Source organism: Hypomesus nipponensis, chromosome 7 (genome assembly GCF_054491055.1).
Source record: "Hypomesus nipponensis isolate SF chromosome 7, ASM5449105v1, whole genome shotgun sequence".
NCBI classification, from domain to species: domain Eukaryota; kingdom Metazoa; phylum Chordata; class Actinopteri; order Osmeriformes; family Osmeridae; genus Hypomesus; species Hypomesus nipponensis.
This window is the reverse complement of record NC_140367.1, coordinates 94,664-106,475: the sequence shown is the minus strand read 5'-3', so window position 1 is coordinate 106,475 and position 11,812 is coordinate 94,664. Positions and strand designations below refer to the sequence as shown.

The 11,812-nt window shown below is 48.0% G+C and overlaps 1 protein-coding gene across 1 annotated transcript; it reads right to left on the bottom strand.

Annotated features, from left to right (window-relative positions):
• Positions 1–10,881, bottom strand: LOC146276216 (sodium- and chloride-dependent GABA transporter 2-like). Its single transcript, XM_084701997.1, has 15 exons — positions 10,875–10,881; positions 10,010–10,177; positions 9,134–9,268; positions 7,845–7,985; positions 7,132–7,219; positions 6,801–6,933; positions 6,554–6,688; positions 5,172–5,275; positions 4,093–4,217; positions 3,813–3,925; positions 3,358–3,495; positions 2,839–2,941; positions 992–1,092; positions 665–835; positions 1–584 (listed from the first exon to the last, which is right to left on the bottom strand). The coding sequence occupies exons 1-15, from the start codon at positions 10,879–10,881 to the stop codon at positions 423–425; spliced, it is 1,824 nt and encodes a 607-aa protein (XP_084558123.1). The 3' UTR covers positions 1–422.
• Between the last annotated feature and the right edge of the window lie 931 nt (positions 10,882–11,812).

The following is an 11,812-nucleotide window of genomic DNA, read 5'->3' as shown; positions in this document are numbered from 1 at the left end:
TTTTTTCACAACTTTGTACAGTCTTTGTACAGTCATTATTACACAGAAAAGTTCACTTTTCAAATGGTCTTAGTACAATACCACAGTTGTTAGCACTTGTTTTGTAACGGGGACAAAGGGTTAGCAGATCTTTTTTCTAATACAATATATTTCATTATTACACAATATTCCACAACATACCCATATGATCACATCCTTGCCATATACATCTTAATATTTTATCATTATTCCTGAAAAAAATGAGAAACTGGGGGGGGGGGGGGGTACAGAATTTTGACAATATAATACAAAAGTATGTGGTTTAGTGTCCTTTACAACCATATAAGTTGTGATGCTTTAGTAAATGTAAAGATACATGTCTCCTATAATGTCCAGTTCTTCCTCCACACCTCAGCAGCTGGAGTCTGGTTAGGGTTAGGCCCTCAGCAGCTGGAGTCTGGCACATGGAGGTAGCCTGCTCTGCTGGGTGCAGCCCCCAGTGCTGTGGGCCCAGGGCCCTCTGCAGCAAACACTGCCAGAAGCCTGTCCTGTTCCTGTTTGGTTTTTGGAAGGTCGTCTGAGGGCTGGGTGAGGAAGAGGAGGCGCTGGGGAGAGAGAGAGAGAGCTGTGAGCTGTGTTTGGGGTCAGGGTTAGCATGTGAGCTGTTTACAGAGCAGCAGCGTACCTCTCGGAGCGTCCCCTGGGTGGTGCAGAGCTTGTACACCATCCACAGAGGGATGCAGACCATGGAGGATAGGGCCAGTAGCCAGCCCAGGCAGTAGCCCCACCACGGGTATTCATAAACACCGTTGTACTTCAGGGGGGTGTACTTGATGAGGGAGAACGCAAACGTGCCCTACACACAAGTTAGGATAGTACAGTACATCAATGGTTAGGGTTAGGTAGAGTGGTCTGGTTAGGTGGAGTGGTTAGGGTTAGGTAGAGAGGGTGGGGTAGAGAGTGTGAGGTAGAGAGGGTTAGGTAGGGGGACAGGGGGGTTGATAGCACTCACAATGCATGTCGCTGGGGTGAAGAACAACCAACAGTACTTGATGTAGGGGCCAGGACGGTAACCAATCATGTCCTCAATGTTGTCATAGAAACGGTCCACACCTGTATTAATACAGAGGTGGAGAGTGAGGAGGAAAGGGAAGTAGACAAGGGAAGGAGACAATGAGATGATAAACAGGGTTGAAGACAGATTTGATTCAAACATTTTGATTAAAAACATTTGATTAGAACTGAGATAAATCTATTCTAAGAGATTTGCTGGTGCAAATGTGATTTTGGGCAAAAAATAAATTACATTTATGCTGCGTCTGTGGAACTAATATAACGTGAACTAACCTTTTACTGAAATCTAAATGAATCCAGAGACAGTCAGTTACAATTTTGTTCACAAGAATTTCTAGGGGTGTAAATAATTATGGAACACGTGGTTTGTAAATAATTCTTTATTAACAAAATCTTTTTTTTAGGTTGGATTGTTCTAATTTCTTTCAGTGACATTAAACTATAAGACCAACATTTTCACAACACTTTTTACTCATCCTGGGTAGGGCTCTGATCTGGATACATGAAGGATCGTTTTCCAAAGTATTAACAGATGGAAGAACACGGATCAGAAGTGTATAAAGTATAGATGGGTTTGCCTACCACATCACATCTGTTCTAACAGTGTTTTGGTGATCAGAGTCAAGATAGATTAGGTCACTCAATAGTCCTAACTAATGGTTGGTAAAAACTAGTTTCTAACAACTTTTAACAAATAAGCCTTAATTATTTATTGGGTGAGTTTGCCTGGCACAACCTATATTCTCATATATATTTATTATTTCTATTTTATTATTTATTTCCCACCCTAACTTGTCCCTTAATTTTTGCACTAAATTGCACTACAGAGACAACGTAGGTGTCAAAATGTTGGTCTTGGTCACAATTGCTTTGCATATATTGGATTTTACGTTCCTTGTCATTTGGAGCAGATAAACATCTTAAAACCTGCAGGGCTACAGTAGACCCAGGGACCAGGATCAATGACCAGGATTGAGAACCTGACATAGAGGGAGTATAAGAGAAGCTGACAAAGTTGAATGCGCTTTTCCCTACTTACAGCGCGGACGGAGCGCCGAGTCTTCAGACCAGAGATGTTGTTACTGTCAAGGATCACTTCCAGTCAAACTTGTTATATTATCCAGCTTTCCAAAAATACATTTCAAGCTTATTTACGTTTTTGGAGGCCTATTTTCAGTTTGCAGATGATAATGTTGGAATAGGGATTCCGGCTGAGATACTGCCAGTGACAGAGTTAGAATCAGCTTGTTTCAAAGTGGGATCTTTATTAATAAATGAATGCAATATTTATGCTTAAAAATATCACTAGAAGGGAAAAACTTAAGGGGAAGTTTAAGTCATATAGGTTAGGACCATTTTTACACAGGATTGCCCAATTTTTTGGTTTTTATGCAACTGTTTCAACTTTGTGAGGCTGCCACATAAACTATCACCATCCCCTCTTGAGAGAAGAATCATTCTTTTCATCATTTAATCCTACACTAAACTCATTATTTGTGAGATGAGCTCATTGCTAAATGAGCAGCAGCAAATGTAAGCTTTTTAATCTGTGCTATCTTCATAAATAATAAGTATCCATACTATATTATACATTATACTATACTATATATTATACAGAAATATTAAAATGTAAGTAAAAAAAATCTGACCCATCTGCAATAGACGCAAGGACACCTCACAATTTCCCCAAATTTCTCTCTCTAGTTATTAAAGTGTTTCTACAATAATTGGTCAAATCAAAAAGTGAGAAAAGTGAGAGCATATCTCAGGTCAAGAGAATCTTACCATAGACCCATGCGATGCACACAGTTTCAAAGATGGCCATGAACAGCAGACACATACCACTGGCAGCATAGTAGTCAAACAGCTGGAACACATACATGCCCCCCTGCAGGGAGGAGAGTAACATTCAGATACGCCGTCTGGGCAGAGCCAGGTTACCATTCAGATATGCTGGGCTGTAAGGATGTGTCTGGGCTCTAAGGATGTGTCTGGGCTGTAAGGATGTGTTGGGGCTCTAAGGATGTGTCTGGGCTGTAAGGATGTGTTGGGGCTCTAAGGATGTGTCTGGGCTCTAAGGATGTGTTGGGGCTCTAAGGATGTGTCTGGGCTCTAAGGATGTGTTGGGGCTCTAAGGATGTGTCTGGGCTCTAAGGATGTGTTGGGGCTCTAAGGATGTGTCTGGGCTCTAAGGATGTGTCTGGGCTCTAAGGATGTGTTGGGGCTCTAAGGATGTGTCTGGGCTCTAAGGATGTGTTGGGGCTCCTCGGATGTGATTTCCACAGAGCAGGACCAGGGTTCTACCTCCATCAGCATGATGAGACCCATGAGGAAGGACAGGAAGGCCACCCCCAGCAGGAACAGCTCCCTGCGGTACGGACGCCGAAACACAGAGGGATACATGTCCACCATGGCCGTCACCAAGCTCTCCACACACACAAACTGGAGGAGTAGGAAGGAGAAAGGGAAGGAAGGAGAGAGGGGAGAGTGGGAGAGGGAGGGAGAGGGAGGGAGGAGAGCGGGAGAACAGAGGGAGGGAGGGAGGGAGGAGGGAGGGGAAAGAAAGAGGGAGGGAGTTGAGAGAGAGGGAGGAAGGGATGGAGAGGGAGACAATTTCAGGGTCTCATCTGGCTGTCTAGGGTCAGGGGTCATGGTCTCACCTGGCTGTCTAGGGTCAGGGGTCATGGTCTCACCTGGCTGTCTAGGGTCAGGGGTCATGGTCTCACCTGGCTGTCTAGGGTCAGGGGTCATGGTCTCACCTGGCTGTCTAGGCCAAGTAGGATGATCATAATGAAGAAGAAGCAGGCCCAGAGAGGAGAGAAGGGCATCATAGACACAGCTCTGGGGTAGGCGATGAAGGCCAGGCCAGGACCTGCACATCGACAACCACACAAAAACAATACAAAAAACAACACAAAAAGCACATACATTATATATAAAAACACACAAATATATATATATATATATATATATATATCTATATCTGTAAAAGTACATATCCAGAAACACATAGATCTACAATGTAGGCAACAAACGGACCAGACTCTGCCACCTCAGCGATGGGAACGTTCTGCTCGTATGACATGAAGCCCAGGATGGAGAAGATGGCGAAGCCAGCGATGAAGCTGGTCCCGCTGTTCAGGAAGCACAGTGCCAGACAGTCCCTGCAGCACAGACACAGAGGGCCTCATGTACTAACGCTTTTGCGTTTTGCTTTTGCCGGTATGTACAAAAACCGCCTGTGAAAGCACACCTCTGTTTTGCTTTGAAAATTCTACGCTTTTTAAAAGCAGGCCTAAACCAGGATATGCATATGCCTCCTGGTGAAATGGCAGCCTAAGCGAGCAAGAATACAAAGGCCAAAGGATTTTTGCCACAAGGATCACACTATTTGAATTGAGTGAACAAGAAATCATTACGCGTTACAGATTAAGCAGTCATGCAATATTACAGTTACTGGAAGAAATCAAATATTACATCAAATCTCCGACGTTCAGATTCCATTCCAGCAGTTGTTAAACTCCTCGCTACATTACAAATATTGGCATCAGGATCATTTCAAACAGTCATCGCTGTTTCAACTTTGGTGGCTGATCCATGATAGAAAGAGAGAAGGAGGCCCATTCAATTGCGCGTTTAAATGCTCGCAATGTGCAGTATCAAGTGGGCGGAGAAAGGCGTTGATTACCCGATGACTTGCATGTTTCGTAAATACGACGTAAACTGAAGTATCACAGCGTGCGCAATCTGCGGGTGGCCATGGCGCTAATGACGCTACATTTGCGAATGTACGTACATGAGGCCCACAGAGTCATGCAGCACAGACACACAGACAGTCCCTCTGTAGCACAGACACACATGCAGTCCTGCAGCACAGACACACAAATAGTCCCTGCAGCAGACACACAGTCCTGCAGCGCAGACACACATATATTCCTGCAGCACAGACACACAGACAGTCCTGCAGCACAGACACACCTGTGTTGCTTTCACCCTTCCTGGTAAATACACTGTGCCTTAAATCTGACCACCGAAATATTGTTAGAACTATGTACTGTGTGTAGTGTGGGTAGAGGAGTGTGGGTAGAGGAGTGTGGGTAGAGGAGTGTATCGGTTACTTGTAGCAGTTGTTGTTGTACTTGTTGTAGCTCCCCAGTGCGGTGAGGCAGCCCAGACAGATGGCGTAGGAGAAGAAGATCTGAGTACCTGCATCCATCCACACCTGCAACACAGACCAGACCAGGGTGAACCCCACACCCTGCAACACAGACCAGACCACACCCTCCACACCTGCAACACAGACCAGACCACACCCTCCACACCTGCAACACAGACCAGACCAAGGGTGAACCCCACACCCCCAAACCAGGGTGAACCTCACACCCTGCACACCTGCACAACAGACCAGACCACACCCTCCACACCTGCAACACAGACCAGACCACACCCTCCACACCTGCAACACAGACCAGACCAGGGATGAACCTCACACCCCCACACTTGCAACACAGGTCAGGCAGGATGTCACCTTTTTTGTTTGTTTAAACACTCTTGAGATCTTCTTTGATTTATAGGCAATGAAGAGAGGGTCAAATACACTTGTCCTGGAGGGGAGGGTTAGGTTTAGGGGAGAGGGAGTGAAACCGTTCTAACTGATCATTAACATCCCTGACACGGCACAGGGGAACGGCAGGCTGGTTTACTGACTCGTGGTTATAACATTGATTAACAACATACAACTGCCACTATAACAAATGCTGGCTGGACAGTGAGGAGGTTATGGGCAGGGTGGACAGGGTTAGGGGCAGGGTGGACAGTGTTAGGGGCAGGGTGGACAGGGTTAGGGCCAGGGTGGACAGGGTTAGGGCCAGGGTGGACAGGGTTAGGGGCAGGGTGGACAGGGTTAGGGGCAGGGTGGACAGGGTTAGGGGCAGGGTGGACAGGGTTAGGGGAGGGTTATGGCCAGGGTGGACAAGGTTAGGGGAGGGTTAGGGGCAGGGTGGAGGAGGAGGGTTAGGGGCAGGGTGGAGGAGGAAGAACAGAGGGTTTCCTACAACATATAGATTTCCATGTCAGAGGAAAATGACGAGAACCAGCCCTGTTGCATGTGTGTGTCGGGCGGCTGTGGCTCAGGGGGTAGAGAGGGTCATCTGTTAATTGCTCAGGGGGTAGAGAGGGTCATCTGTTAATTGCTCAGGGGGTAGAGAGGGTCATCTGTTAATTGCTCAGGGGGTAGAGAGGATCATCTGTTAATTGCTCAGGGGGTAGAGAGGGTCATCTGTTAATTGCTCAGGGGGTAGAGAGGGTCATCTGTTAATTGCTCAGGGGGTAAAGAGGGTCATCTGTTAATCGCAAAGTTTGTTTAATTCCCGACTCCTCCAGGCCATGAGCCGAAGTGTACTTGAGCAAGACTCTGAAGCCCAAGTTTCTCCCGATGGGCATTTACCATGTATGTATGAGTGAGTGTGTGTGTGTAGACCAGTGTGTAGAGGGTAGTGACCTGGGGGTCTGCCAGGCGGCCCAGGTCAGGGTAGAGGTAGAACTGGATCCCTCTGCCGGCGCCCGGCAGGGTGACCCCACGCACCAGCAGCACCAGCAGCATCAGGTAGGGAAATGTAGCGGTGAAGTACACCACCTGGAGAGCAGGAGTCAGGGGTAAAAGTTAGGGATCAGGGTTAGGGGTCAGGGGTTAAAGTTAAGGATCAGGGTTAGGGGTCATGTTAAAGGGTCAGGGTTAGAGTTCCCACCTTGCCTGTGGACTTCACCCCCTTCCAGATGCAGAAGTAGCACATGACCCAGGCCACCAGCAGACACAGGGCCAAGTCCCAGTTCAGGGAGCCCATGTGGTCGATGCCCGGCGACAGCCTCAATGCTCTTCTCCTGAACACACACACACATTTACATATTCACATGCATTTATACACACACGCATTCACACACACACACACACCAACATGCACACGCACACACACCCACATACAAACATACACCCACGCACACACCCTTAATGCTTCAAATCTGTTATCCTGCAGGGATGTGGGTTGTGTTGAACAATTGATGTGAAGTTTCAACACTTACTCCCAAAACTCAATGACAGGAGACGTGGCATTTGGGTTTGGGATGAAATCCACAGACTCGTTTCTCCGCTGAAACTCCACACAGTTCTCTGTGCAAGAACACAGTTAACATCAGTATTAGAAATTACCTGCCGTGTGCTCAGACTTGCTTAAACTTTGAGACAAGCTACTGGCAGGATCAACCAGATAGCCTCATCATTCATACTCCTCATCAGATCAAAACATTTGAACAGTTGATTACTTCAACAAATATTACATTCATCCTCCACTTCATCTGGGCTGACCTGGCCCTAGGTCATGAGACGGGACTGGGTTCTATAAAGCCAGTTTTCCAAACCCCAAAGACCGCTTATTTAATTTTTTCAAGCTGTCAGGCTAGCCTGTGTTGCTTAACCTGAGTTACTGACCCGACAGGAAAGAGGATTTGACCTGTTTACTGAGTGTCTGGATGTGTGAATGATCAGATGGTCGAGGGAGCTGTCCTACTACCCAGTTGCCGGGCGTTTTAAAGAGAAGGTACTTTCAGGTCACATGGTCGGAAACATACAGTTATCTAGACTACTTGAACCTGTCTCGTATTAGCCTTAGTCATGGAACTGCTTTAGCCACGACTGATTTGTTTATTCGGGACTTTACTGTGATCCCCACCATTCTCGTTATGAAACAGGTCCCAAGGTTAGTTTACCTGTGCTCCAGGGTTAAGAGTTTGTTTACCTGTGTTCCAGGTGTTATTGCAGGACGACCAGGGCAGGTCCCAGGAGAAGGAAAAGGAAAGGTAGAATATACCCCACGCTAGAACGATGATGTAGTAGAAATTCAGAAGTGCTACGATCACCTGCGTGCCGTAACCCAGACCTGCAGCACAAGAGAGCGGCCAGCAGGGGAGAACAGGAGGGGAGACCAGGAGGAAAGAGAGACCAGGAGGAGAAAGACCAGGAGGAGAGAGACCAGGAGGAGAGACCAGGAGGAGAGAGACCAGGAGGAGAGACCAGGAGGAGAGAGACCAAGAGGAGAGAGACCAGAAGGAAGAAAGACCAGGAGGAGAGAGACCAGGAGGAGAGAGACCAGGAGGAAAGAGAGACCAGGAGGAGACAGAGATCAGGAGGAGAGAGACCAAGAGGAGAGAGACCAGGAGGAGAGACCAGAAGGAGAGAGACCAGGAGGGGAGACCAGGAGGAAAGAGAGACCAGGAGGAGAGAGACGAGGAGGAAGAAAGACAAGGAGGAGAGACCAGGAGGAGACAGAGATCAGGAGGAGAGAGACCAAGAGGAGACAGACCAGGAGGAGAGAGAGACCAGGAGGAAGAAAGACAAGCGGGAGAGACCAGAGGGAGAGAAACCAGAAGGACAGACCAAGAGGAGAGAGACCAGGAGGAGAGAGACCAGGAGGAGAGAGACCAGGAAGAAAGACCAGGAGGAGAGAGACAAGGAGGAAAGAGAGAACAGGAGGAAGAAAGACAAGGAGGAGAGAACAGAGGGAGAGAAACCAGAAGGAGAGACCAAGAGGAGAGAGACCAGGAGGAGAGAGACCAGGAAGAAGAAAGACAAGGAGGAGAGACCAGGAGGAGAGAGACCAGGAGGAGAGACCAGGAGGAGAGAGACCAGGAGGAGAGATCAGGAGGAGAGAGACCAATAGGAGACAGACCAGGAGGAGAGAGAGACCAGGAGGAAGAAAGACAAGTGGGAGAGACCAGAGGGAGAGAAACCAGAAGGAGAGACCAAGAGGAGAGAGACCAAGAGGAGAGAGACCAGGAGGAGAGAGACCAGGAAGAAAGACCAGGAGGGGATAAACCAGGAGGAAGAAAGACAAGGAGGAGAGAACAGAGGGAGAGAAACCAGAAGGAGAGACCAAGAGGAGAGAGACCAGGAGGAGAGAGACCAGGAGGAGAGACCAGGAGGAGAGACCATAAGATCAAAGTCAAATGTGCAGGTATTATAGAAATAGATGTAAGATTATTAGAAGTAGATGTTAGATTATTGTAGAATAGATGTTGGCATGGTTACCCTCGAACAGGGGACTGATCTTCCTCCAGCAGGTGATGCCCCCCTCACTAGTGAACTGGCCCAGCGCCGTCTCCAGGAAGAACACAGGAACTCCACAGGTGAACAGGAAGATCAGGTAGGGGATGAGGAAGGCACCTGGAGAAGGAGGGTTTGTTTCTATGGATGAAGGATGGATGACACTCTGCATGATGCAGGTGTATGTCTGGAACATGACACCATGGTCTTCATAAGGCTCCAGTTAGCTGACAGAAACCTCGAGGGTTGGGGGAACAGCAGGGTTAGGGGGAACAGCAGGGTTAGGGGGAACAGCAGGGTTAGGGGGAACAGCAGGGTTAGCCTTAGTGAACACACCATTTAAAATAACCTTCAACGTTCTGGACCGAGTTGTGGACACATCAGGGTTCCAACTCCTGCCCTGCCACGTGAGAGTGCATGTGTGTGTTTGTGTGAGTGTGTTTGTGTGTGAGTGTACGTGTGAGTGTGGTGAGTGAGTGTGTACGTGTGTGTAAGTGTGTGTGTGTGTGTGTGTGTGGAGGATTTTTGGAACATCCACTGCACCACAGGAGCAGCTGTCCAGGAGAGGACGGAGCAACAACAGCTGTGTGACCCCTGCCCCCTGACCCTGTGACCTCTGACCCTGCTGCCAGCAGGGAGCGTCTGATACAGCACCTACACAAGCAGCTCCTCACATGCCGTTTACTGCAGCCCCAGGGGAGAACAGCTCGGCTAACCCTCAATACAACACATCCTGAATACAATAAGAATCAGCTCTGATCTCTAGAACACTGCTCAAACAATGCACATCTTATGTGTTACTTTCTATATGCACATGCTTTGCTCAATGAATGACGACTATGATATCAGCCCCCCACTCACCTCCCCCGTTCTTGTAGCAGAGGTAGGGGAAGCGCCACATGTTGCCCAGACCAATGATGGACCCTGCCACAGAGAGGACGAACTCCAGCTTGTTGCTCCACTGGCCCCTCTCCTGCATCTTCTCCTCCGGGGGCGCGGGGGGGGCCCTGGGGGGGGGCGGTTTGTCCCCTGGACAACACAGTAAACACAACCCCCTATAAGTAAAAAGTGAGACAAGCTTGTTTCCCTCCTGGGGTTAGAGTCTCCAGCTTAAGACAGTTGGGATGTGTAAACGCTCTCCCCTCCCCCACACACACACTTCCTCCAATGCTTTAAGTGTGATGTAAGGGCAAAGTGCATCATGTCATGCTAGCTTTGTTTAGTAGTGCAACAGCTGAAGATACAAAATAATTTCTGGATCACCTCTCCACCTTTAAGTCATAAACTGACGAGCAGAGGTACTTGCTCTGAAAAGGGTTAGAGTTGGGGTTGAGAATAGTGCTGAAAAATAGAGCTCGCATCACACTGCAGCTGTGTGGAGTGCAAACCTGATAAGTTTAGTTCAAACTCACCTTTAAGCTCTTTTTCAGATAAAACAAACTCTGGTCTCATCATTCTCCTCGAAGGTCAGTTGTGGAGTCTATGTCATAAGATACCTGTACCATTCTACACAGTACACAGCCAGGTCTTTGATTATCGTAGTCTAATAAATTGAAGCGAGTTATGAAATATATGATCATATCCTTTGTTTTAGTTATGTTAAAGTCTACAAAATATCCATAGCATTTTTTTTCACCAATGTTAAATACTATATAGTTCATTCAGCAATTAATGTATTAATGCATAGGTCTCAGGAGGTTATTCTTTCCCTCTGTTTTGTACTCACCATTCATCTCTGCCAGACTCTGCTCTCCACAACCAAGGCAGTCACTACAGCTCTGCTCTCCAAAGCCAAGGCAGTCACTACAGCTCTGCTCTCCAAAACCAAGGCAGTCACTACAGCTCTGTCTGGAGATGCCGAGGCTAAAGGGGAAAAAGAAAGAGGTGGGAAGTTATGATGCTGAACTAGGCCAGCCCCCTCTGCACACTTCCCACTCCCTCCCCCTCTGCACATCACCCACTCCCTCCCCCTCTGCACATCTCCCACTCTCAGAGGGAGGCAGACAGACAGACAGAGACAGACAGAGAGACAGACAGGTGAATCGACAGGCAGACAGAGACAGACAGGCTGACAGACAGGCGGACAGACAGACAGGCAGAGGGCCAGACAGGCAGGCAGACAGGCGGTCAGACAGGCGGACAGACAGGCAGCTCCACTTGGCAGGTGGTCATGTGACAACCAGAAACAAATCCTACCAGAGCCCTGATAGGTCAAGCAGAGGACACATTCAGAAGTGTGCAATGGAACACTTTGTTGATTAATTCCAGTGGGACATCCGGCAAGAGGCCATCCAGGGTCACGCAGACTCGGGTTCAAGGGTCATACATGCTCAGGGTCAGAGGCCAACCTTCTGTTGTGTTCAGGACTTGGTGGTCAGATGGCTGAGCAGTTAGGGAATCGGGCTACCAGTCAGAAGGTGGCTGGTTCGATTCCCGGCTGTGCAATGACGTTGTGTCCCTGGGCAAGGCACACTTACCTTACTTGCCTCGGGGGAATGTCCCTGTACTTACTGTAAGTCGCTCTGGATAAGTGCGTCTGCTAGAGGACTAAATGTAATGAAAAATGTGGTCACGTGGTTTTCGCCCAGCGGTTCTTCTGAAAAATACCTGTCACACTACAGCAACCTAAAGCTAGCCAGTGATAAAGTTGTGCTAAATGTAAAC

Bases quoted from the DNA above. Each gene is read 5' to 3' on its own strand.
- LOC146276216 (XM_084701997.1), bottom strand. The intron at 6,689-6,800 runs GTGGGAACTCTA...CCTGCTCTCCAG, and splicing joins GGGTGAAGTCCACAGGCAAG to GTGGTGTACTTCACCGCTAC. The intron at 2,942-3,357 runs GTAGAACCCTGG...TCCTCCCTGCAG, and splicing joins GTCTCATCATGCTGATGGAG to GGGGGCATGTATGTGTTCCA.